General features: G+C 57.3%; 1 protein-coding gene across 7 annotated transcripts in view; it reads left to right on the forward strand.

The window, feature by feature from the left end:
- Positions 1–538: 538 nt before the first annotated feature.
- COL11A2 (collagen type XI alpha 2 chain) overlaps positions 539–24,892 on the forward strand; it is a 28,217-nt gene continuing 3,863 nt past the window's right edge. The window contains exons 1-58 of one of the 7 annotated variants that reach the window (XM_057494201.1): positions 539–1,393; positions 3,993–4,142; positions 4,275–4,485; positions 4,935–5,097; positions 6,269–6,460; positions 7,280–7,363; positions 7,998–8,060; positions 8,711–8,890; positions 11,030–11,089; positions 11,198–11,239; positions 11,380–11,442; positions 11,767–11,841; positions 12,301–12,387; positions 12,639–12,695; positions 12,863–12,916; positions 13,006–13,059; positions 13,161–13,214; positions 13,394–13,447; positions 13,639–13,692; positions 13,772–13,816; positions 13,937–13,990; positions 14,410–14,454; positions 14,644–14,697; positions 14,884–14,928; positions 15,045–15,098; positions 15,338–15,382; positions 15,610–15,663; positions 15,789–15,833; positions 16,047–16,100; positions 16,426–16,533; positions 17,514–17,567; positions 17,856–17,909; positions 18,004–18,048; positions 18,134–18,187; positions 18,282–18,326; positions 18,427–18,480; positions 18,575–18,628; positions 18,833–18,886; positions 19,302–19,409; positions 19,526–19,615; positions 19,805–19,858; positions 20,069–20,176; positions 20,312–20,419; positions 20,563–20,616; positions 20,719–20,772; positions 20,973–21,080; positions 21,284–21,337; positions 21,585–21,638; positions 21,863–21,916; positions 22,065–22,118; positions 22,425–22,532; positions 22,934–22,987; positions 23,178–23,231; positions 23,364–23,417; positions 23,976–24,029; positions 24,303–24,410; positions 24,523–24,576; positions 24,720–24,773. In XM_057494201.1, coding sequence (XP_057350184.1) covers positions 1,312–1,393; positions 3,993–4,142; positions 4,275–4,485; positions 4,935–5,097; positions 6,269–6,460; positions 7,280–7,363; positions 7,998–8,060; positions 8,711–8,890; positions 11,030–11,089; positions 11,198–11,239; positions 11,380–11,442; positions 11,767–11,841; positions 12,301–12,387; positions 12,639–12,695; positions 12,863–12,916; positions 13,006–13,059; positions 13,161–13,214; positions 13,394–13,447; positions 13,639–13,692; positions 13,772–13,816; positions 13,937–13,990; positions 14,410–14,454; positions 14,644–14,697; positions 14,884–14,928; positions 15,045–15,098; positions 15,338–15,382; positions 15,610–15,663; positions 15,789–15,833; positions 16,047–16,100; positions 16,426–16,533; positions 17,514–17,567; positions 17,856–17,909; positions 18,004–18,048; positions 18,134–18,187; positions 18,282–18,326; positions 18,427–18,480; positions 18,575–18,628; positions 18,833–18,886; positions 19,302–19,409; positions 19,526–19,615; positions 19,805–19,858; positions 20,069–20,176; positions 20,312–20,419; positions 20,563–20,616; positions 20,719–20,772; positions 20,973–21,080; positions 21,284–21,337; positions 21,585–21,638; positions 21,863–21,916; positions 22,065–22,118; positions 22,425–22,532; positions 22,934–22,987; positions 23,178–23,231; positions 23,364–23,417; positions 23,976–24,029; positions 24,303–24,410; positions 24,523–24,576; positions 24,720–24,773 — 4,236 coding nt within the window. In that variant the 5' untranslated portion in view covers positions 539–1,311. The remainder of the gene's footprint in view (positions 1,394–3,992; positions 4,143–4,274; positions 4,486–4,934; positions 5,098–6,268; positions 6,461–7,279; positions 7,364–7,997; positions 8,061–8,710; positions 8,891–11,029; positions 11,090–11,197; positions 11,240–11,379; positions 11,443–11,766; positions 11,842–12,300; positions 12,388–12,638; positions 12,696–12,862; positions 12,917–13,005; positions 13,060–13,160; positions 13,215–13,393; positions 13,448–13,638; positions 13,693–13,771; positions 13,817–13,936; positions 13,991–14,409; positions 14,455–14,643; positions 14,698–14,883; positions 14,929–15,044; positions 15,099–15,337; positions 15,383–15,609; positions 15,664–15,788; positions 15,834–16,046; positions 16,101–16,425; positions 16,534–17,513; positions 17,568–17,855; positions 17,910–18,003; positions 18,049–18,133; positions 18,188–18,281; positions 18,327–18,426; positions 18,481–18,574; positions 18,629–18,832; positions 18,887–19,301; positions 19,410–19,525; positions 19,616–19,804; positions 19,859–20,068; positions 20,177–20,311; positions 20,420–20,562; positions 20,617–20,718; positions 20,773–20,972; positions 21,081–21,283; positions 21,338–21,584; positions 21,639–21,862; positions 21,917–22,064; positions 22,119–22,424; positions 22,533–22,933; positions 22,988–23,177; positions 23,232–23,363; positions 23,418–23,975; positions 24,030–24,302; positions 24,411–24,522; positions 24,577–24,719; positions 24,774–24,892) is intronic. The other 6 variants (XM_057494202.1, XM_057494203.1, XM_057494204.1 and 3 more) reach the window with 6 other exon arrangements.

Consider the following 24,892-nt stretch of genomic DNA (forward strand, 5'->3'; position numbering starts at 1 on the left):
GGGCATCCGGTAGGGAGCTCCTTGACGCTGCCGATGCTGCCATCGAGGTGCCCTGGGGCCTGAGAGGCGGGCGCAGGGTGGGGGACACAAGGCGCGCTTTGTCGGGGAGGGGGGGAGAGGGTGTTCCAGGCATGGGGCAGGCCGGCCGGAGGAAGGCGGGGCGGCTGATTCTCAAAGGCTCCTTGTTCACTTGCGCTCTCCTAGCGCCAGCGGGCGGCGGCGCCTCTGCTCGCTCCCGGCCGAACCGGCCGCGCCGCGGGCTCCGGGCAGACCCGGCGCCGTGCCCGTTCGTGGGGGCGCACTGGGCGCTGGGCGCGGCGGCCTCGGGCTTTGCCCGCCTGGGGGACGCCTCTCCTCCCTGAGTGACCCAGTTTCCCTGGACTCTTCCAACTCGCCCTCTCGTCTCCACGGGGTCCCTTTCCGTCTGGGCGCCCGGCCTCCCTTACCTCGTCCCTTCATTGTCACCTCCTTAGACCTGACTATCCAGTGTTTGTCGGTTTCTTCCGGCCTCTGGCCTTTCTTCCCCCCCCCCCCGCCACCACGCCGGTTCCTGCTGCCACCCCTCTGACTACCTGCGCCCACTCCCTGCGACGGCGGAGCTGCAGGTCTCCAGTCGCTATCTATATCCTTGTCTATAAATACCCCTGCCCCTGCCCTGCTCTGTAATTACACCGGGCGGGCTGAGGGCAAGTAATTACAGAGACTTGATGGGGGGAGGTGGCGACCCCCAGACCCGCCTCTCTCCTCCCATTATGCCCTAAATCCCGCCCAGGACTCTGCTGAAAGGGGACAGACTGGGGGCCTGTGACTGGTCGTCTGGGTACTAGAAAAGGAAAGCGCTGCGAAAGAGATACTGAGATTCCTGAAAAGAGGATCTTAGGGTACAGGCCAGTAAGTCCCTGCAAGGAGCAGAAGACAGCAGTGCGAGGGTCAGCGAAGGAGAGTTCCCATTCCGCACCCCCCCCCCCCAGGTGGAGCTCGAGGGTGGGGTTTCCCTTCGGTGGCTGTGGGCGGGCAACCGCAGCCAGGGGCTGGGTCGGGGGCGGAGGCGCGGTGGGGGCTCTGGGCCGCCAGGGTGGCCGGGGACACTCAGGAGCGGCAGCCACCGAAGAGGGAGCAGCTCCGGAGCCCCGACGGCGCCTCGCTGCATGGAGCCAGGCCGCCGAGAGCTGTCGCCCGCGGAGAGCCTCTGACCTCCCCCGCACCCCGACGTTTGAGACTCAAGCCGGCTCGCTCTCTCCTGTCAGCCTCGGGGCGTCCAGCGCCTCCGGCCACATCTGGGTCCTTGGGATCCGGTTCCAGTAGCCAGCCATGGAGCGGTGCAGCCGCTGCCGTCGCCTCGTCCTGCTGGTATCGCTGGTGCTGGAGCTGAGCGCGGTGTGGGTCTGGGCAGGTAAGAGAAGCCCTGAAGGCTGGGTTGTGGGAGTCAAGCTGGAGTTCTGAGTTTCCCCAGGCGGGGCACAGCTGATACCTGGGGCGGAGCTTCTGAGTCCGAGAAGGGGATTTTGCAGGGTTAAGGGTGCAGGCTGAAGGGCAGACACCTGGTCCTTAAAGCCAGGCTAGGGAGCTCTTCTCTTCCTTGGAGTGACTGAGAGAGGGCAGGTAAAGCTGGAAGGTGGAGGCTTACCTTAGTGAGTCGTGAGTGGGGCTGGATGCTGGGTCCTCGGGCAGAGCAGAAGATGGCCAGGGCCAGGGTGGTTCAGCGGGTGCTGGGGTGGGGAGGTGGATGCCTGTTGTTGATGGGGAAGGGTGTGTGTATGTTTTCTGGGTTTTCTATCTGTATCTTTGGGGTGAAAGCATAGACTAGCAAATAAAGAAGGGATGCCAGACTTTTAGTCCCACTGGCTTCCCCGACAGGATCCCCTTCCCCCTCCCTGTGCCCTCGATGCTGCCACGCGGCTGGCTCTGGGGAGCACTGAGGCTGGCTGCCAACAGGACGGCTGCTGGACAGGCTGGGATCAGGTGTCTGAGGAGAGAGCCAGCTCTTTGCATTCCTGCCCCACCCCTCCCCCTCTGGCCAGCCGGGCTCCCCTGGGACCCTGGTGTCCATAGCCCCAATCTTTTCCTTCTTTTTCCCAGGATCCAGAAGTCCTGGCTCTTAGGAAAGGGGATTTGATATCGCAGAGAAGGGGGCTCGGAGCACCTGGGTCCTAGGCAGGCTGAAGCAAGCCTCACTCCTGGGAACACTGGTGCCAGATTTGCATATAATTTGACTATTCATTTCTTCTTTAATGGTCTGAAAGGCAGCATAAAGGATTTAGATTAGATTACAGAGGAAGAACTTTCAACATGTGAGGAGCATGAGGCTCAGAGACAGGAAACTGAAGTGTGTGATGTCTGCAGACTCCAGGAGTCTTCCTTAGGGGGAAAAGGAACCCTACAGTCAGGGAGATGGTTGAGATGACTGTTTCTTATGTGGCGGCTGAGTGGGAAGAGGTGGAACTCTATGGGGAAATGGGTTAGTGTGGAATTCCTAAGAGTAGGGGCACTTTGGGGGCCAGAGGTAGAGCAGTGGGGGGGAGGGGGGCTACCAGCATGGAGCCTGGGGGGCAGATTGAGGCTGGAGACAGTGGCTGCATATGGGGTCTGAGGTGGGTAGATGGGTGGGCAGATCTGTGGGTAGGTGGTCTATAAGTTAGAACTATGCTCTCCTGGGGTTTGGTGCAGGGTGGGGGCCTCTGAGGTCTCCTTGGCCTGGGGTCTCTGTGAGTCTCTGTGTCTCTGTCTCACTCACCCTTCGTCTCTCAAAGCAGCCCTTGTGTGTTGGTGTTTGCGGAGCTGCCACACGTGGGGGCCAGGCTAGGGCGGGGGGGCCACGGCCCTGGTTTCCCTGCTCCTGGACTCAAAGGGCCTTTTCTCTGCCTGCCCGCCTCACCTCACCCACCCCACCCAACTCTGCTCTCCTGATCGCTCTGGTCCCTGCCCTGCCCCATGCGTCTATGAAAGTTTTGCTGGTACTTTCTTTGGGATTTTTCCAATGTGGAGCTGATGGTGTGAGAAGTGTGTGTACCAGAGAGAAGTGAGGGAGAGGTGACCTTTGCTTTTCTGGGAGTTTGAGCCCAAGGAAGCTGAGTTCTAGGTGGATAGGACTGGTGGCCTGGGTCTTGAATCTTTGGATCCTGGGTGGAGGGGATGGTGGGGTAGGGCTGGAGTTCCAGGTGTGGGGAGCTTGCCCGGCTTTTGGGCAAGGACTCTGATGAGATTCACAGATGTGTGGCTCGGGGCCCTGGACCTGCTCCTGCAGCTCGTGGCAGCTTCAGGCTCCCACCTGCCCAGCCCCCAGGCTATCTCCCCAAGCAGGGGGCACAGGCTCTTGGGGTACTTCTTGCATAGCATCCCTCAGCATGGTCAGAGTTGTCCCCCTCTCCCCAAACATGGCAACTGCAGCAGCTTGAAGCCCCTTCTCCACAGACCTGCCTCTGTGCTCCCTCCCTGGTCACCACCCTGCAACCCCCGTGCCCAGGATGATCGATTGCCCAGATGTTGTTTGTGCTGGAGACATGGGACAGAGGCCAGAGACCCAGAGACCAAAAGATATGGAAAGGGAATGAGAGAGGGAGAAAGGGAAAGAAAAAGATGGACAGTGTGAGGGAAATGGAGGAAGACAGAGGGGGCAGGGAGATAGAAAGAGCAACAGATATGGAGACAGAGAGTAGGAGAGACAAAGTGAGAGAAGGGAAGATGGATAGAGAGGTGAGAGAGAGATTAAGAGAGAGCAGAGTGAGATTCACAGGGTGGAAGACAGAAGGAGGGAGAGAGTGAGGAAGACAGAGGCAGGCGCTGAAGGGAGAGGGGCAGGGGTGGGCCTGCAACCGAGCACTGGGCCAGCGGTGCCCTTTTCTGGGTGACTGGGCTTCCCATCCATTCAGGGCCCATGCAGGAGCAGGCAGGGAGAGGTGACCTTTGCCTTCCAGTGTTCTACACCTCAAGGGTCCCCTATCTGGCCCTTCTGAGGGTTTGTCCCTCCCCGTGACCCCTATGGACCCTCCCAGGTACAGCCCCTGTGGATGTGCTCCAGGCCCTGAGGTTCCCCTCCCTCCCTGATGGTGTCCGGAGGGCAAGAGGCATCTGTCCAGCTGATGTGGCCTACCGAGTGTCCCGACCTGCCCAACTTAGCGCACCTACCCGCCAGCTTTTCCCGGGTATGGATGACATGGGGGAGTAGGGAGAGCTGGGGGAGGTCAAGGGGTGGGGTCTGGGATCAGACAGCAGAAGGGAAGGGGCTTATGGTTCTCTTCGCCTCTCACTTCACCTGTGTTTCTCTTGGGTACCAGGAGGTTTTCCCAAAGATTTCTCTCTGCTGACTGTGGTCCGGACCCGCCCTGGCCTCCAGGCTTCCCTTCTGACTCTCTACAGTGCTCAGGGCATCCGACAGCTGGGCCTGGAGCTTGGCCGACCTGTCCGCTTCCTGTATGAGGACCAGACTGGCAGGCCTCGCCCCCCGGTTCAGCCAGTCTTCCGAGGCCTCAGCTTAGCAGATGGCAAGTAAGTCAGCTTGCTCCTCTGGTCTGCCTGGCCTGCACTTTCAGGAGATCCCCTCTGGCCACTGCCCTTAGAAACCCTACTCCCTAAACTTGGAAACCCTGCTAACCCTTTTGGCTACACCTCACCAACCTACTGCACAAACTTCAGTCACTTCAGCTTAGAGTTTGTGCTTTAGAGTTTAAATGCTTGCATGTAGCACTAGCCTGTGCCTTGGGCAAGTCACTTAGCTTTTTTGAGCCTCAATGTCTATGTCTGTAAAATAGGAACCAAAGAATCATGAGAATCAAATGAGAAGATTACTGCACGGTGCCTGTACTGTACTGTATATGTATTGTGTAGGTAGCTGCTGTGATGACTTGTTATCATTGGCTTCAACCCTTCCATTAGCTGCTCCCCAGTCCTGTTGACTTCTCCCCCTTCAGTCACTTGAACCATTCCCACGTAACCAGGTGGCATCGTGTAGCTGTGGCTGTGAAGGGCCAGTCTGTCACCCTCATAGTTGACTGCAAGAAGCGAGTCACCCGGCCCCTCCCCCGAAGTGCTCGTCCAATGTTGGACACCCATGGAGTGATAATATTTGGTGCCCGTATCCTGGATGAAGAAGTCTTTGAGGTAATCACAGCAATCAGAAGACAGACTGATTTCTGGTCCCATATCTTGTGTCCACCCCCTTCTGGCCCACTACTCCATCTTCCTATGCCCTAGCCCTTCATTTTTCCTCTCATTTCCATTTCCTATCCTCAGGGCTAATTTTCTCTGTAGGAGAACTAGGTGCCCATTTATATGGCAGGGCTGGCTGTCTTCATCAGTCTCATATGTCCACCCACCTCATCTATTCATGTGTATGAGGATGCATACATGTATCCATCCACCTATTTATCTGTCCATCTTACCCACCCCCTCTCCATCCAGCCATTCATTCACCTACAGATTCACTTCCATCCATCTAGCTCCCTACTGATCCATTTCCATCTATTCTGAACTCCCACCAATCCTCCCATGCATGCATTCATTCATTCACCATCCATCAACCCTTCTTCAATCATGCATTTGAACCCCCCACTCACCCAGCCACCCAGCCACCCAGCCAGTCAACATTTCCTGAATACCTCCTGGCCCAAAGACAAGGTGAGCACAGAAGACCAATACAAGGTCTCTACCATCCCCAGGAGTTCCCAGTTCCACTTTGAAGATGAGACAGTATCCCCAAACTGCAATGCAGGGCAGGGTATACTAAGCATCATGAGCGAGCACAAATAAATGCCAGTGGCATTCAGAAGTGGCTTTCCTCTGTCCCATTTCTAGAGGTCCTGAGAATTCTCATCACTGCCATTGGAAGGTCAAAGCAACTCGGTCTGGGCCACTGTCCTCTGAAGGCCCTGTGGAAAGGCTCGTGCATTACCACGAGGGGCAGGGAGAAGGCAAAAAGTATTAAACTTGAGAGTTAAGAGGCTTGAATTCTTGAGTCTACCATTGTGAGTGACCTTGGGCCAGTCATTGCCTCTTTGAACTTTTCTGAATGGAATGTATCTGAAAAATAGGCATAAAGATTCTTGTCCTACTGACATGCTCAGTTACGAAGGTCCAGTGGGATTATGAATGAGAAAGTCCTTTGGAAACTGAAAAGGGCTGTGTACATGGGAGAGCTGATAATGACCTTTTCCCATTATGTAGTTTTACCTAGGATTGGCCTGCTGCTCTGTGCTCCAGACTATACCCTGCACCTCTCTCCGAAGCTCTCTCTGCATCCCCCCATTGATATCACCTCCTCATGTCTTGTCAGGGTGATGTCCAGGAGCTTGCCATCGTTCCAGGGGTGCAAGCTGCCTATGAATCCTGTGAAAAGAAGGAGCTGGAGTGTAAGGGGGGTTGGAAGGAGAGGCCTCAGAAGCAACAGTCTCACAGAGCCCAGAGGTCTCCAAAGCAGCAGCCATCAAGACTTCATAGGCCACAAAACCAGGAACCGCAGCGACAGGTGAGGGAGCTGGGTGAGCCTCAAACCACAGCACACCCCAGGGAAACAGGACCCAGACATATCCCCAGGGGGATCCCCCAGTGTTCTAGAGCTCCCCATCTGCTACCGGGCTCCTGTTCTCCTCTCCCTAGTGCCCCTCCCCAACGATACCTCCCTATTCCCATCACCCCCTACCCCCTTCCCAGCCCTCATTCAGCACCCTTTTTATTTTCATTTAAAAAATAAAAAGATCATTACGAAGAATCTGTGGCTGGGAGCTGTGTCCCCTGCTTGTGTCTTCTTTTCCAGTCCTGGAACTGTGTCCCTGGGTTTCCTATCCCTTCTTTGAATTAAGAGATTGGGAGAGAGTTGGACAGGGTGAGACCTGGGGATGGGATATGGGAGAACAGAGCAGGGGAGAGAGAGGCAGCAACAGGGAGAAAGCAGTTGAAATGGTAAGACCTAGGGGGAGAAATGGAGAAAGGGGTAGGAGGTAGAGGGAATCCCAGAGGAGTGGTGGGTGCAGGCTGAGGGGCTGTGGTGGGGGGAAGGGAAGGGTGGGGTGTGGATGGTCAGGGTGACAGATATGATCTGGGGTCAGGGGTCTGAAGGTTAGAGGGTCAATCTCTTAATCATGTCTGCTTCTGTCCCACATGCGGGACCCATCCCTCCTTTCCTACCTCTCCCCCTCCCTCTCCTGTCCTCCAACCTCTCCTTTCATCCCCAACTCTCTATTTCCCAATTCCATGCCCGCCTGTTCCCTACCTCCCACGCCATCTCCTCCTTTCCCCCCCACCTCTCCATGCCCTCCCTACCTGTACCCACTGCCTGCCCTCCCAGCCCCAGCCCCCTGAGTCTTTCTACTATGACTACGAGACCCCCTATTACGAGGTGATGACTGCAGGGACGATCCCTGATTATCAGGTAAACTTGAGGGGCCCCTTCACTTCTTCCCCCCACCCACCCCTTGCAAACATCTATGACACCTTCCTTCCCTCCCAGCATGTGGGGAGAGACACCACATATTTGGATTATGGGAGTTTCCTCACAGTTCCTCCCATGTCTCTCTGCTACAGCGGCCTCTGAGCCCCAACCACAGGGTTCCCCCATCCCCCAGGGGGCGTTGGACCCCTCCCCGAAAGCCTACCCAACCTCCCAAGAGGTCAGCTGCCCGGCAGGCGTCCCCCTCACCAGGCTGGAGGCCCTTTCGTATTGGAGGTTCCAGCCCAGCGCGGGGCCAGCCTCCCCCCTCCCGACACCCAGCTCGGCGGGCGGCTCTCCCCACTGCCCGGGGCCCCCCCAGGACCAGAGGAAGCGGTCACTGGCAGGTAGAGCCGGGGCATCCAGATCTCTGCCCCCAAACCTCTATGACATTGGAGACTCACTCTCCCCACACTGTCCCCGCTTCAGAGGGTCCACGAGATCTGAGATCCACCCCCCACCCCCACCCCCACCCCCGCCCTCAGCGGGACACGGTGCCGCTTCGCTGCCCCTCCCACTAACCTCTCTCCTTGATTCCTACCCATGCTTCTCTTCTCTGTCTTCACCTTGGGGTTAGGGCCCCACCCCAGCTGAAAAGGAAGGAACCCTGGAGTCAAGCCCCTTGCCACCCCCTGAGGAGGTAACTCCACCCCCCACCCTCACCCCAACGGGGGGCAGCAGGCCTCTGGGATCCACTCCCCCTGCCCTTGTCATCTTGATGAGTCAGCCCCTCCTCCGGCCAGAGGGCTCTTTATCATAGACATTTAAGGCCTCCTGGTCATTCCAGACCTCTTGGTCTGCTTGTCTCTCTAAGAACAGCCATTTTCTTCTGTGTCCATGTCTTTTTCTGTTATGATTTGATTCTGGAATAACCTCTTCTCCCTGCTGGTGTTAAATGGTTTTACTTTCTAGGTCATATTTCTGTTCCCAGGAATCACTTTCTGTCCAATGCTGTCACTTTTTCTCTTCTTCCAGTCTTTCCATCCGTTTCTTTGGTCATTCCCTGGACACCTTTGTCTATCACTGTGTCCATGGACTGTCACTCTGTGTCCAGCCCTCCGGCCACCCTTCCTGTTATCCGCCATTTCTCCCACCAGGCCCATTGGTGTACATCCCTCCTCATTTGGGGCCTTTCATGGCCAGCCCTTTCTAAACAACAGCTCCCCTTGCTCTTCTTAAGAGAATTCCAGTCCTAGTTACCCTCAGAATCCTTTGTTAGAAGTCACACCCTGGGGTCCAGGGAAAACCTCTCAGCCCTAATGCCCCCATCTGCCCCCCCTCCCTGGGAAGGAGCAGACAGATCTCCAGGTCCCCTCCACAGCTGACAGGTTCCTGACAGAGGAATATGGGGAGGGTGGCACAGACACTCCAGCAGGGCCCTACGATTACACCTATGGCTATGGGGACGATTACCGTGAGGAGACGGAACTTGGCCCTCCCCTCTCTGCGGAGACAGCCCACTCAGGAGCCGTAAGTGAAAGGAGCTCCTCTTCCTTTCTCCACCTCCAGTCGGAGGTATAAGAATTGCTTCCTGTTGTTTTTGATTATTGTCTGTTGGCTGTGAGCTACTTCTTATCAGTGGTTTGCTATTTTCTTTTCACATAAGATATGTATGTTGCTTAGAAAGATTACTTCTTGCCTTCTCTTGCCAAATACTTACCCTGTGACTCCTTATGGTTCTTTCTGCCCAAGGCAATTGGGATTTTTCCTATCCTATGGCCCCTTCCTGTCTTGGCCACTTTCTGTGTCAATCAAGCTAGATTTCATAAAACTTTTGGTCAATAAGTCCTTACCTTGTGGCCATTTTAAGTCTGTCTCCATCATTTATTCTTGGTCAAAACAATTTCTTATCTGTGTTGCTGCCAAATGATCTAACTTGCTATTTTGCATTTTCGTACCTACAGACCTCTTCCTATCTACCCCTTCTTGTCTTCTCCAGACATGGGATCCTTCTTGATGACTGTCAGAGATTGGACTAACATGAACTTATTATTTATGTTTTGGCTGTAGTTTTTCATGCTGTCTTGTGACAATTTCCTTTGATAATAAGCCACTTCCTATGTGTCTCAGGTCATTCAAATCATGGTTTCCACTGTGGACCTAGATATTTATTATGGCTGCTTCCCATGTGTAGTAGCCTTAATGTTTGTGTTTTTTGGAAGAACTGCCTTTCATTGTCATAATCCCCTTTCCAGAAGTCACTTTCTGTCTGTTTTGTGAATTTCTTGTCTCCCTTCATGGTAGCCATGTTTGTGAAGGTCCACTTCCTGGATCCTCTTTTCTTGGCTGCTTCCTGTCTGTCCAACCACTTCCTGTTTGTCTGGTTCACTTTCTAACCATCTTGGCGATGTTTAATTTTTCTTGGCCCTGCCATCATTCTTGCTTCCAAGTGTTTGTCCCTTTGTTCTGTCTCTCTTAATTGTTTCCCATGTCTTCAACCACTCCCTGTCAGTGGGGATATTTCCTGTCAACTCCATTTCATCTTTTTGCCTGCCTTGAAGTTCGAGTTGCCTCCTTTACCCAACCCTGCTGCCTTGTCCCACACATCCCTTTTCTAATATTGCCCTCCTTGACCCTCTGCTTCCTTTCCCTTATGCTGCTTTCAGGAAACCTGGGGTTGATCTGGGATATGGGAAAGTTTGGAAATTTTTCACAACTGTTTGGTCTGGGTGGAGGTGGAGGGGGACATTCTGAAGATTTGCTGGGAGAGTTGGGGATGGTGGTGGTAAATGTCCTCCATTCTCCCTGTCCTTATCTTGGTTCTGGCCACTAGAGTTAGGGGTGGGCATCTGAGTGGAAGTGTAGAAACAAGGGCTTGGAGTATAAATGAGGACCAGAGGAAGAGTGTATAGCATCCTTGCTGGGAGAGGAGCTGAGGAAACTTGTGGGGTCTGCTCTGGGACTTGAATAGCAACCCAAGAACTGTATTTTTCCAAAAACCAGCTATGAGATCTGAATTTGGGATTTCAGTGGGGACTACACTCCAAAGCTATTTCATGTATGGATGTTTAACTACTAGGGAGCTGTTAACTTGTGAACCCCTTGAAATTCTGAGAAAAATTCTGTGTATAAGGGCATGTCTTTTTTCCTTTCTGGGGAAATACTCCAAGGATTACATCAGAATCTCATATGGATCCATGTCCTCCCCCAAAACCCAAATAAAAATGCATCCACAATCTTAGAGAGATTCTTATTTGGTGACTTGGGGTATGGGTGAGGAAGTTGGTGGTTTTATAAGAATTCCTGGGGGACCAGAAGGAGTTTGGGGGATAGGATAGGGTCCTCCAGAAGAGAGTTTGAGAAGGCTGAGGAGGTTGGAAGCCCAGGAAGTGTGTGGGTACATTCCTGAAAGAGGTTCTTGGAGAGATGAGGAGGTTGTATTTGCTGAGTTGGGGCTGGGAATTGGGGGTATGGGGAGCCCCGAGGTCTCCTTGGCTGGCCTGGGAGGTCTGTGAAGAGGGAGTCTTGGGAAAGGGCTGGGGGCTGTGGAAGTAGGGTCTGGAAGTCTCCAGAAAACCTGAGAACTAAGGTGAGAGTTGGGATGGGGGCAGTCCTGGTGTCCTAGCTGCTCACAGTCCCCACTGGGGGTTACATGTGTGTTTCCCTCAGGCTGCCCATGGACCCCGGGGGCTGAAAGGAGAGAAGGGGGAACCTGCTGTGCTGGAACCTGTAAGTCACTCTGGTTACTGAGCTGAAGGTGGTGGGAGGAAGGGAAGGAGGTGGGGTGCTAGCCCTGTAGCCTCTGACTTTTAAGGCTTCTAACCTTTGGTCCCACAGGGTATGCTAGTGGAGGGGCCTCCTGGCCCAGAAGGCCCTGCGGTAAGCCTAACTGTGACCCATTCTCTTCTCAGAGACCTTTCCCACACACTCATGTGTGCCCCTGTAGGGCTCACTCCTCACCCACATACCCTTCGTCTACCTGACACCCACGCCTGACCCCTCCCTCTTGTGTTCCTCAGGGGTTGACTGGTGCCCCTGGCATCCAGGGCAACCCAGGCCCAGTTGGAGATCCTGGCGAGAGGGTAAGGGAGTGTCCTATTGTGGGTGGGGGACTGCAGAGGAGCCACTGGCACCCAGTGGGGGCACCACGTTCAGGAATTCCTCATTAGCTCGCTGACTAGTGAATGAGGGGGCTGGTATGCTCCCCAACACCCAGAGAGGAGGGTGGGCTCTGGTTGGGGGAGTGAGTTGTCTTGTGTCTCATTCTCATTTTTCTCCAATGGGTGGAGGGGTTCAGGAATGATCTAGGGAAGTCTACATTTATTCTGTTGAAGAGGTTTTAAAATCGATGCCAGGACCCTAGCATTCCCCTGTCACCTAAACTTCTCATTCTCTCCCCACACCAGGGCCCCCCTGGCCGGGCAGGGCTCCCTGGATCGGATGGCGCCCCTGGGCCTCCTGGTACATCTCTCATGCTCCCTGTGAGTTGTCTTCTGGGCTTTGGAACAGGCTGGTGGGGAGGGCAGGAGGGTTGTGTTGTGTCTCCAAGAACCAGATGGTCAAGGAAGCTAAGGAATCTCTAAAGACCATCAACCCAGAGAGACTGCTCTTTGGGATGGAGAGACTAGGGCCTCATTAGCTGACCTAGAACCAAACATGGATCTTTCAGAACCGAACTTGGATTGTCTAAAACTGGGTAGAAAATCCTATATTTCAGAGGGTTTAGAACCAAGAGTATTTCAGGAGGAAGAGGCTAGGGAGCAGCATTTCTGAAGACCTACGAGGGATCACTGGAGAACCTCCCATAGGAAGCCCTGGAGGAGACGGGCGGGAGGTGCTCAGAACTGGGAGATGGGGCAGCAGCGCTGAGGGAGCCTCTGGTGGGGGCGCCACGTACATTTCCTGGAAGAGAAACCAGACGTTCTCTCCTTGCCCTTCAGTTCCGGTTTGGCAGTGGTGGGGGTGACAAGGGCCCTGTGGTGGCAGCCCAGGAGGCTCAGGCCCAGGCAATTCTACAGCAGGCACGGGTGAGTAGGGCTGGAGGAGATCTTGGTGGAGGGAGGGCTTTGGTGGGACAGGGAAGATGCTAGGAAGGGTAGGTTGGAATGAATAGGGCTGGGAAACCAGTGTGAGTTGGTTTGGGGCTGAAAGGGAGGTTGGGAGAATATAGGGAACTGGTGTGGCAACCAGGAGTGGACGGGCTGAGTTGGAGGATGTGCTGGGGCCAGGTTCCCCAGCTGCCTCTTCCTCAGCTCTGCTGTGTCCCCTGCTCCCCTAGCTGGCACTCCGGGGACCTCCTGGCCCTATGGGATACACAGGCCGCCCTGGACCCTTGGTGAGTGAGTGGGGTGTTGGGGTAGGGGGTATTTTAGTTGTGTGTTGGGGGGTACAGATAGTTCTGGAAAGGGACCAAGTTGGATGTTACTTTGCTTCTTTTGGAGGGGGCTTTGGGGTCACTGTTGGGTCTCCTTCACCATAGCCACCCTCCCTCCCCTCTCACAGGGACAACCCGGGAGCCCTGGCCTGAAAGGAGAATCTGGAGACCTAGGACCTCAGGTGGTGCTCCGCACACATCTGATCCCTCCACCCCGTGCCTCCCTCCCTGTCTATGCCCATTAACCCTGTCCCTGACTCTCCCTCACCAGGGCCCCAGAGGACCTCAGGGCCTCACAGGCCCTCCTGGCAAGGCTGGTCGAAGGGTGAGTGACCTGGGGATGAGAGGGGTGTGGCGGGAAGTGGGGGACAGAGTGTGGCGGACCGTGCCCCTGCTTGTTCGTGGACACCTCGCTTGCACCTCCAGGGCCGAGCAGGTGCTGATGGAGCCCGAGGGATGCCTGGAGAGTCTGGAGTGAAGGTAAGGGGCTTGGGCCCCTCTCTGACACTGCAGCCTCCCCCCGTCTAAGCTCATTCATTCTCTGGGGGTGACTGAGTTCCCCAGGTTCCCCGCCAAGTGGCACCTCCCCACTCAAGACACAATAGGGAGGGGGGTGGGGAGGGATGGGGACCTCACTTGGGCTGCCCTTCTTCCCCCAGGGTGACCGAGGTTTTGATGGACTCCCAGGGCTACCTGGGGAGAAGGGACACAGGGTGAGTATATTGGGGGTAGGGTGTTGTGATGAGGGGGTACATCTTCTGCAGAGGGCAGAGAAGTAGGATCTTAGGGCAAGGAAGGAGGCAGAGGGTCCCAGCAGGAGCTCAATGGATGGGATTAGTTGGTTAATTGAAGAGGATCAGTATCTGCCTAAGTTGGGGATTCTTACCTGTCCTCTATTTCCCAGGGTGATACTGGTGCCCAGGGCCTTCCTGGACCCCCTGGTGAGGATGGAGAGCGGGTAAGTGTGGCCAGGTCAGCGGCTCAGAGTGGGAGAGGGCTGGGAGGTGAGGCCACTTCACCAGGCCCCCCTTTTCCAGGGAGACGATGGGGAGATTGGGCCTCGGGGACTGCCTGGAGAGTTGGTGAGTGTCCAGGGCTTGGGTTATGGGTAGGGCTAGGGGTGCCAGAGGAGGGACATGGGCATGAAGGCGACACATTTTCTCTCACCACGTGTGCCATATCTTCCCCTCACCTGACTGCAGGGACCTCGAGGTCTCCTTGGCCCCAAAGGCCCACCTGGTATTCCTGGACCCCCGGTATGTGACTGACCCTGACCTCAATCCCTGGTCTTTCCAACTCTCCCCCCTTCCTAACTGCCTCTTCCGCCTCTCTCCTGTTGCCCCCTCCCTGGCCCTGCCCAGCCCTGTCTCAGCCTTCACCCCCAGGTGCCCTTGCAGGGCTATGTGGAGCAGCTCACCAAAGGCTCTGAGCATAGCTTTAAAAAATTCTCCAGAAAAACAAAACAAATACCCACAGACCCACAGACCTACAGACCCACACCCTGTGGATCTGGGCTGGCTGTGTTTGCTTAGGTTTGGGATGAATGGAGATCTGCCCTATGTGCTCATCTGCCCCCACCCCACCCGCTGGAATGGCCGGACCTCTCAGAAACCACAGGTCCATCCAGGGCTCTGGCCCCACCTTCCAGCCTGCTCACAATGCTCTCATGTTGCAGGGAGTCCGAGGCATGGATGGTCCCCACGGTCCCAAAGGAGGCTTGGTGAGTGGTGGGCATGGAGACTCCACCGGGCCCTTAGCCTGTGGTCCCTATCAGGGTCATTTCGCCCTCACTGCCATTTTGTGCTACTGCCTGCTCCTGGTTCTTGTCTCTGCCGGGACTCAAGCTCTCTGTCCTGAGGTCATTCGGTCACCATCTCCTTCTGATCCCTGCCTGGTTGCTCATTTCTAGGGACCTCAGGGAGAGCCAGGGCCTCCTGGACAACAGGGCACTCCTGGGACCCAGGTGAGTGGCCCTGTCTACTTCCTCCCCAACTTTAGTGACTTCCCCTGGGCTTCCACAGTGAGTGAGAGCCTTCACGGGGACAGGAAACTAAGGGTCTCAAGCCTTCCCTGCTCCTGCTTTACATGGGGGATGCTGGCTGGAAGAGAGAGCAGCCCACCCCTGTGACCTCTCTCTCACTGTGTGTAGGGTCTCCCTGGGCCCCAGGGTGCCATTGGCCCTCATGGAGAGAAGGTAAGTGACTAAGACTTCTGGGGACACGTGTGCTGAGGGAGCGTGTAGGGCTGGGACTTCAGCCATGTTCAGACCTGACCCCTCTGGTGACCCTGAGCTGCCTCGTTTTCCTGTAGGGTCCTCAAGGGAAACCAGGACTCCCTGGCATGCCTGGCTCAGATGGACCTCCGGTGAGCGGGCCCCCGCCTCTTAATCCAAATTCCACTTGACCCTCTACCCCAGGGAATGACCTCCAAGTGCCTTCAGGGACTATTCCGTGTGTCCCTTGCACTGGGAGGTCACTGGTGGTGCCTGCCCACCGTCAGGCAGCTTCATTAAGTCAGAAGGGGAATTTGGGTTAAAGGAGTGCAGGGAGGGCAGAGGGAAGGTGATAGGGCAAGTGGTAACATTCTGTGTCCTCCACCCCCAGGGTCACCCCGGGAAGGAAGGCCCCCCTGGAACCAAAGGAAACCAGGTGAGATCTCCCACGCCTGCCTTTGCCCACTGAGGGGGTCCCCTGGGGCTTGCAAGCCCTTGGGATTTCCTTGTCTCATCATTCATGTGCCTCTGACAGTATTCTCTGTCCCAGGCCCTGGAGACCTCTCCAGACTACAGTGTTGTCATTTCTATTGCTCCCACCCCCAAGACCCCCACAGTGACACTCTGAGACCCCTTTATGGATACCTCTCTCTCTTCCTGCAGGGTCCATCTGGACCTCAGGGTCCTCTAGGATACCCAGGACCTCGAGGTGTCAAGGTAATGGACAGCCAGGCTGGGGGATAAGGGACTATGGCTGGGGGAGCTAGCTGGAGCCCTAGGAGCTCCATCCTTCCAACCCAACCTCCATCCATGTCTGTGTCACTCTCCCCCTCTAATTCTAGGGTGTGGATGGAATTCGGGGTCTGAAGGGTCACAAGGGTGAAAAGGTGAGCAATGTGCCTCCAGCTTCCCAGCGTCCCCATCTTGCCCCCCAGGCAACCTTTCTGCCCATCTCTTTCCCTCACTTCCTTCCCTCCAGCCTGCCCCAGGCTGCCTGCCATCTCCTGGAACCCACCCTTCCCCCCACGTGCTCTGAAATCCCCCACTGGGCCCCCAAGCCCTTCATCATCTGTGATTCCCTCCACCTCTGTCTTTCTCAGGGCGAGGATGGCTTTCCTGGGTTCAAAGGTGACATGGGTGTGAAAGGTGACAGGGTGAGTAGGAACCCCCACCCTGGGCCCCCAGCTCAGGTCCTCATGCTCCTTCACTCTGGAGCCCCCGTCACCAGCCTGCCCCCTTGATGCCCTGAGCTTTCCATCTCCAGTGCTCTGCTCCCTTTATAGCCTGATCCCAGTAGGACAGCGCCCCACGGTCTGTGTTCCCCTGGTCCTCCAGTCTCCACTCTACCCCTGCCCCTGCGGGGCTCCCTGTCCTGAAATGGCTCTGGGACCCCCGTGAACCCCACTCAGCCTCCCTGGGGCCTGCCTCTACTCTTGGGGCCTAGCCCCTAACGCTCATTTCTCTAACCCTCTCAACCAGGGTGAGGTTGGAGTCCCTGGTTCCAGGGGAGAGGATGGTTCCGAGGGGCCGAAGGGACGTACTGGACCCACTGGAGACCCTGGGCCCCCTGGGCTCATGGGCGAGAAGGTGATGGGGGATGACAGATCTGTGCCTGCATGTTTTAGGGATGTAGACGGGATGAGGGCCTGGGCCCTGGGATCAGGAAGGGGCCGGGCTGCCAACAACTGGAGTCGATGAGCCATTCGGATGCCCACACGTCGATATGCTCCTCTCTCTGTACGGCATCTCCTGAGCACTGATGGGGGGAGTGGGAGTGTATGAGAAGTCAAGGAGAGCCCCTCTCAGGAGAGCTTAAGGGACACAGAGGTGGTGACAAGGCACAGTAGCTGATATAGGGTAAGTGCAGGTGCAAGGCTGGGTGAGCATGTCTTCTGCCTCAGAGCAGTAGGAGTTCTGGGAAGGGAGACAGTCAAAGAGGAGGTGAGCTCCCAGGACGCCTACTGCGTGCCAGCACTGCTCACTTGTATCAGTGCTGTGGGGTAGGCGCTGGCCCAGTCCTGCTGTGCAGAGGTTTCCCGGAGGAGCAGGGAGGGTAAGGTGCTTGTTGATCACACAGCTGGTGAAGGCCATGGCTAGGGTTTGATTCCAGCCAGTCTGGCTGCAGAATCCCTGCTCCAGCTTCTACTCCGCAGCTGCCCTGGCAGGAGGGAAGGGCTGCGTGCGGGGAGGTAGGGGGTGCTGAGCTTGCTGGGTGGGGGCCTGCCAGGGGACTGGTGGGGGAGGAGTGTGTGCTGGAGAAGACAGAGCTGAGGTTGACAGGTATGCAGGGACTGGATCACAGCACGTGACAGACTTGATGGAGCTGCAGACTCTAAGACACAGGGAAGGCGAGGTGCCAGCCCTGGAGTTGGGGGAAACTTTCTCTCGGGAAGGAGAAACTACAAAAACCCGGCAGCCTGTGGAGCAGATCAGGAGGGGCCAGGGTCTGGAGGTGTGGTGGGGAGCAATGCTGGGTGGGACCGGCTCCCATCTCTGAGGCTGGAGCCTCCGTGGATGGGATGACATCTGTGTCTCCTCACTCCTAACTGCTTCCTGTTCCTCCACAGGGCAAGCTGGGTGTTCCTGGTTTACCTGGCTACCCAGGACGCCAGGGTCCCAAGGTGATGATACTCCACTTGTGCCCCCTCCTTTTCCCTTCCGCAACCCCTGATTCTGGGAAGTATGGCTGATGGAGCAGTGGGGAGTCAGAGAGAGAATTTAGCCCATCCCCATTCTGCAGAAGAGGGAACAGAGGCCCAGAGAGCAGTCGGGACTTGTCCAAGGCCCCCTGGTCACTGGCGGGGCCCAGGTCGCCCACTGCTGCCTCCCGTAGCTCCTGACCCTTGTTGGCTCTTCCTGGGCACTCCCTCCATGCTTTCCCAACTTTTCCCCTTCTCCATCCTCACCAGGGTTCCCTAGGATTTCCTGGTTTTCCTGGAGCCAGTGGAGAGAAGGGATCCCGGGTAAGCTGGGGGAAGGGAGAGGGAGTGGATGGAAGGGTGGCTCCTTGGGGGTCACTGCATGGATGACGTGTTGTCTTTGCTTCATTCCCACCAGGGCCTGTCGGGGAAATCAGGGCCTCGGGGAGAGCGGGGCCCCACGGTGAGTACAGGGGGAAGAGACTGTGGCTCAAGATCTAAAAGGGTGTATTTGGGTTCTCCTGACAATTCCCTTCCCCTCTCTCTAGGGTCCACGGGGTCAGCGGGGACCCAGAGGCGCCACTGGGAAGTCTGGAGCTAAGGTTAGTGGTCTTGGCCAGGATCCATCCACCATGTGCCTCTATGATGCTTAGAAAGCAGCTTTTATCACTTCTCTAACTCTGTATCTCCTGCCAGGGAACATCGGGTGGTGACGGCCCTCATGGGCCCCCCGGGGAGAGGGTGAGTGTGCCTTGAGTCTCCCTGCTACTCCCCAGCTCCTTCTTGGCCCTGGCCCAGCAGCCCTCCCCATTCTCCTGACTCAACCCAGCTCTCTCTCTAGGGTCTCCCTGGACCTCAGGGCCCCAATGGGTTTCCTGGCCCCAAAGGACCTCCGGTAAGCTGACCTCTGATCTAATTTTGTTCCGTGAGTCATTCGTCTCCATCCGCCTTCCCAGCCTAGCGTTCATCTCTTGATGAACTCTTTCCAGGGCCCCCCTGGGAAGGACGGGCTTCCGGGACACCCAGGCCAGAGAGGGGAAGTGGTAAGTGATGCTAGGCCCCTCTGACTCTCAAACTCCAGAGCTGTCTGGAAGTTCTCCTGGCAGAGTGGAGAGCATCCTGGTGCTGCTCACCATGGCCAAACCTGCGTGGTGGCCCTGCCCTTCCTCTGGGAACCTGGGGTGCGTCTCACAGTGCCCAAGCCTCAATGTGTGCTTTGACTGCTCTCTCCTCTCTGCCTCCCTCAGGGTTTCCAAGGGAAGACTGGACCTCCAGGCCCTCCAGGCGTGGTGGGACCTCAGGTATGTCTGCCCTTGGGGAGAATGAAGCCCAGATCCTGGAGTTAGTCTACCCCTCTTCTCCCTCTTTCCAGTCTCATCCTCCCACCCTTGCTTTACCTGACCTGGAGCCTGGGGGCTAGGGTACAGTGGGGACTGGGATTTGGAGCCAGGATCTGAAACTTGGGTCTGTTTCCTTGGCCGGTTCTCATCTTCTCTTGTCTCAGAGAAGCAGTTCCCCAACGGGCACCAGGTGGTTCCTCCACACTGGGAAATAAAAGCCAGAGCAGGGGCCTCGGATAGCCCCCAGGAATTTCCCAGTAGCTTTGGGGCAGGGATAAGGGGGTTTTAAAGGGTATTCCAGGGTGGCCGGGCGGCCTCTTTGGGCAGACAGTGGGGTGAAGGGTCTGAGATCGGAGCTTCTCTGCCTCTCTCCCAGGGAGCAGCAGGAGAGACGGGACCAATGGGGGAGAGAGGACACCCAGGCCCCCCAGGTCCCCCTGGAGAGCAGGGACTGACTGGGACAGCTGGAAAAGAAGGGACAAAGGTCAGTGAGGGGCCAGGAAGGGGGAATTTGGGGAACCAGGTGGGGACGCCGAAGGGAAGAGCTAATTGGGGATTGGAGGGGCCAGAGATCTGTCTGATTTGGGATTTCCTTTTAAGGGTGACCCTGGTCCCCCAGGGGCCCCAGGGAAGGATGGTCCTGCTGGTCTGAGGGGCTTCCCAGGAGAGAGAGGCCTCCCCGGCACAGCTGTGAGTGTGACCTCAACTGAGTCCATCTCCATGCAGCCCGGCACCCCTCAGCGTCACCCCCACTTCCATTTCTCCAAGCCTGCCTCCTTTCCATGACCCCCTTCCTTTCCTGCATGTCTCCTGGGCCCCCATTCTTGAAATGGCCCACTTTCCCTCTTATGTCTATTGCCCCAAATCTCTGCTTCATAGGGTGGACCTGGTTTGAAGGGAAATGAAGGTCCGGCTGGTCCCCCTGGCCCTGCGGTGAGTCTGGGGTCCCTGGGGGGCAGTGAGGAGGAACCAGGAAAAGGAGTTGGGTGAGGAAGGATAAAGGGTAGGGTCTGGACCTAGGCAAGGCTCTGGGCCTGGGGATGTAATGTGTCCGATTTTGGACTATTCTGGGAACCATGGTCAGGAGTCCTCTGGTCTGGTCTGATCTCCTCCGTGGGGGTCTGACTCCATCTTCTGTTTCAGGGCTCCCCTGGGGAGCGAGGTGCAGCTGGATCCGGGGGACCCATTGGCCCCCCAGGGCGCCCAGGACCACAGGGCCCACCTGGAGCAGCAGGAGAGAAAGGTGTTCCAGTGAGTGTGGGGTCTCTGGGGAGAGAGTGGGGAAGGGTCTGTGAGCGGTAAGCTGATGGGTTGGAGGGTTTCCTGTGGGGATGTTTGGGGGTGAGGGTCATTTCCAAGTCGTGACTCCTTTCTTCATCCCCACAGGGTGAGAAAGGCCCCACTGGTCCGACTGGCCGAGATGGGGTGCAGGGTCCTGTGGGGCTTCCTGGTCCTGCTGGACCCCCAGGTGTGGCAGGAGAGGATGGAGACAAGGTAAGAGAACCCACAGACTTTGGCCCCAAGCTTCTTTCTAGAGGAGACCGCCGATCTGGGCCCAGTCCCCCATCCCTGTCTTACTACTCTCCCCACTCTACCCAGCCCCTTTCTCTAATATCTCACCTGCCTTCTCCTCCCAGGGTGAGGTGGGAGACCCTGGACAGAAGGGCACTAAAGGGAACAAGGGTGAACATGTAAGTGGCCATGACCTTTGACTTCTGACATCAGCCATTAACCTCATTCCTGGCTGGTCTCTCTTGCTGCCTTGGTGTCTCTGATTCTCCTTTTTCCCCCAGGGCCCTCCTGGACCCCCTGGACCCATTGGTCCTGTGGGGCAGCCTGGAGCCGCGGTGAGTGATTGATGCCCCATCTATCTGCACCGTCAGCAGCCGGGCAGCCTCTGCCTGCCCTCAGTTCCCTTCTGCCCTGGGGTTGAGGTTGAGGGGTGGGCCCTGGGCCTGGTGCCCAGCTCTGTGTGGGATTCATGGATTGAGAATGTCTGACCCATGACCTTCCCTCTGTCCTTGTTGCTGCCCTCCCCCAAACTCAGGGAGCAGATGGGGAGCCTGGAGCTCGGGGACCCCAGGGACACTTTGGAGCCAAAGGTGATGAAGGAACTAGAGGATTCAATGGGCCCCCAGGACCCATTGGCCTACAGGTGAGTGGAGACAGGAGCCGGGAGGTGGGGTGAGAATGGGGTGACATCTGTCCTCGAACTTCTCCCCCCCTCCCCCCTCCCTGTTGGCCAGCCTCAGTCTGAGGGGGATGGAGTGGGGTCTGAGCGGGAGGGAACTGGGGGCCCAGCTGCCTAGAGCTGTGCTTCACCAGCCACCTGCGTCTGTGCTGTGTGTTCCCGCACAGGGCTTGCCAGGCCCCTCTGGTGAGAAGGGAGAAACAGGAGATGTGGGCCCTCTGGTGAGTATGACCCCACTGGGGGGGGTGACCGCTCCCAGCCCAAGTCCCACCTCCTAGTCACTCCTGGCCAGCCAGCTCCCACCCCAGCACCCCACAGCTACTGACCTCCTGCACCCTGCATGCCGCTGCTGGCCTGGCTGTCATCCCCCTCGGACCACAGCCCCACCCAGCCCTCCACCATTCCTGTCCAGTCGCTCTCCCTCTCTCACTTCCCCTCCGCATTTGTGGTGCTTCTGTTTCTCCCCAGGGACCACCTGGCCCCCCAGGACCTCGAGGCCCAGCTGGACCCAATGGCGCTGATGTGAGTTGTCTCAGCCTCTTGTCCCTTCAGGTCAATGTGGCCAGCGTCTGCCTCCCTTTCTCCAGGCTATAAACTCTGGCCTCATCTCAGGTGCCATGAGAGGCCACCGGCCCCTGGAAGGTCTCCCGCTGTCTCACTTCTGTGACCTTGGGGTCCCCACCCAGGCTCCTTCCCTGCTGTGGCATCTCCTCCCCTAAGTGGTCCCTACTCTGTCCCTCTTCCAGGGTCCACAAGGTCCCCCAGGAGGTGTTGGAAACCTGGGTCCCCCTGGAGAGAAGGTAACTGGGAAGGGAGTGAATGGACTGGTCCTGGGGGAATAGGGGATAAACATCTGCCATTTTGGCCAGGAGACAGAATAAAATAAGGTGTGGGGAATATCAGGACTTTTGCGGGGGAAGGAGGTTATTAACCCCAATCTCCTTGCAGGGTGAGCCAGGAGAGTCAGGCTCTCCAGGGGTTCAGGGTGAGCCAGGTGTCAAGGTGAGTGATGGATCTGAGGCCCTGCTCCCCAGCCCCCTTCACGACCTCAGTGCCCCCCACTCTTCCTTGACCTCCTGGAGCCAGAAATCCTTCACTCTATGCTCCCTGCCATTCTCTGTGAGTCCCGATCCCTGGAATCATGAAGGGAAGGGGGCCAGAGGACTCCCTATGGGCTTGACTTTCTGTGTGCATCTCATCGTCACTCAGCGGGTAGAGGGGAGGCTGAAGGTGTCTTGGAAGCAGGGGCTGCATCCTTGATCTTCAAGACCCCTTTGGGACCATCTGTACCCTCCACTCATCCCCCAGGGTCCACGTGGGGAGCGTGGGGAGAAAGGAGAGTCGGGGCAGCCAGGAGAGGCAGGCCCACCAGGCCCTAAAGGCCCCACCGGCGATGATGGGCCCAAAGGGAACCCTGTGAGTCTGGGGGGAGGGACTGAGAGGAGGGCCCTGTGAATGGAAGACCTGGGAATGTGGGTATGTGTCAGTGTGAGGGTCAGTGCAGTGTGGGAAGCCCAAGAGTGGGGGGGTACCTGGAAGGAAGAATCTAGGGATGGGGTCTCCTGGGAGGGATGCATGTGGTGTAGGATCCAGAGAGAAAGAAAGTGAGGGAATGCCCTCTGGTTAACCCCCTGAAGGCATGAGAAGGCACAAGTGCATGAGGTAGGGGGAGGGGGTACAGGAGACCCTATTATAGTGGTGCAGGTGGGCACTGCCTGGAGAGGGGGAGTGTGTAGCATGTGCCCATGGGGATCTTTGTTGGCTCTAGGTAGGCTTAGGGGGCTGCGACCCTGACCCTTGTTCTCCTTCTGGACTAGGGTCCCGTTGGTTTTCCTGGTGATCCTGGCCCTTCTGGAGAAGGTGGCCCTCGGGTAAGTCTTGCCCAGAGAGGGGAAGGGGTAAAGAGGGTGGGCTTCTGTTGAGGGCCTCTGTGTGGCTGGTGGGCTTGGGTGGGTGTGGAAGCTGGGTGCCGGGCAGAGCAGGCGGAGGAATGGGAGGACTGGCTGTTTGGGGGATGATGCCAGCCAGGTGGGGCCCCCTGACCTTCCTTCATTCCCTCAGGGCCAGGATGGTGCCAAGGGTGACCGAGGAGAGGATGGCGAGCCAGGGCAGCCTGTGAGTGACCAGTGAGGCCCAACCCTGCTGAGCCCAAGCTCTCAGACCTGTTACCTGGCTTCTGTGCCCCACCCATCAGGGGCCCGCTGGCTGGAGGCTAACACTCACCCACCCCTATTCCTCGCTCCATAGGGATCCCCTGGTCCCACTGGGGAGAATGGACCCCCTGGACCACTTGGAAAGCGGGTAAGCGAGGTGGACACCTGGGACTTTGAGGGGAAGTCCTTGGGCAGGGAGGAAGGAGGAAGGGGCGATGGCAGGTGGGATGCACAGGGAGACCCCTGGTGTCCAGTTGTCCTTGTGTGGGGTGCATATGGTGTGAGCACATGTGTTCATATGTGTGCTGTGTATATGTGGGATGTTTGTTCCTGGTTTTGGTGTGTGTGTTCTTGCCAGGGATGTTGGTGTTTACAAACTGATCAGAATGGATGCTGGAGGCAGAGGCTAGCTTTTCTGGAGGGCCCCTGCTGGGCCAGGGATTAACACTTTAGTTGCTGGGGCAGGAGGTGGGCCCTAGGTAAGGTGTGGGCACGTGGCTCTTCACCAAATGCATGGAGCTGCTCAGCATTTTATACTGGTTCGGCTGTCCGGGCTGTCGCCATCTGTGAGTTGGCTTCTGTGATTGTGCCTGTGCGTGCTCAGGTGTGCATATGTGTGCACACACACTCACACCCAGGGGTACAGGAAGGGGAAGGAGCTGAGCCTGGCTACTCACTCCCTCACCCTTCCTGCCTCCATCTGCAGGGTCCTGCTGGCACTCCAGGTCCTGAGGGGCGCCCGGGCGAGAAGGGAGCCAAGGTGAGGGAGAGGCTGCCCTAGGTGCCTGGACATTCCCTCCATCTTCCCACCCACCCTGGCCCTCAGATCCATAACTCCAGACGCCCACCCCAGGTCCCGCTCCTCCATGCCAACCCCCTTGTGGGGACAGGGCTTCCCTATACTTGTTCCTCCCCCAGGGACTCCTGAGGTTGGCTGTCTCCTCTCTGCCTCATCCCATCCACCTTGGACCCCCTGCCCCAACTTGTACCCCCTCCTCTACCCTTTAGGATACAATCCTTGTGTGTGTTTCAGGGGGATCCTGGTGCTGTGGGTGCCCCAGGGAAGACAGGCCCTGTGGGTCCTGCTGGTCCAGCAGGAAAACCTGGACCTGATGGTCTGAGGGGGCTCCCAGGCTCAGTGGTGAGTCACAGTGTGGAGACGCTTAGCTGGGATGGGAGGGGTAAGGGGCTCTGGGTGGGGCACCAATGTGGGGACAATCCTCCTGATTTTTGTGGTCCTCTTGAACCTATAGGGTCAACAAGGCCATCCTGGTGCCCCAGGCCAGGCTGGGCCTCCAGGTCCTATGGTGAGTAACTATGGATGGGTGGCGTGGGTGGGTGCCCTAGGGTACTGGGCATCTAGCTGAAGCCCTGGAGGAGGTAGGAAGTGGTGGGGGTAGAGCTTGGTCCCAGCTCTCCATGGAGAAAGTGACTTCCTGTCTCCCCACAGGGACCCCCGGGGCTTCCCGGCCTCCGAGGTGATGCTGGAGCCAAGGGAGAGAAGGTGAGTGACAGAGAAGTGTGGCCAGTGGTCTCCTTCACCCTCACCCCTGAAACCGACAGGTGTCCAGAGTGCCCGCCGCTCTGCGTCAGGCCCTGGCCCCGAGTCTTCCGAGGTCCTTA

The sequence above is a fragment of the Manis pentadactyla genome, chromosome 16 (assembly GCF_030020395.1).
Source record: "Manis pentadactyla isolate mManPen7 chromosome 16, mManPen7.hap1, whole genome shotgun sequence".
Lineage (NCBI taxonomy): Eukaryota > Metazoa > Chordata > Mammalia > Pholidota > Manidae > Manis > Manis pentadactyla.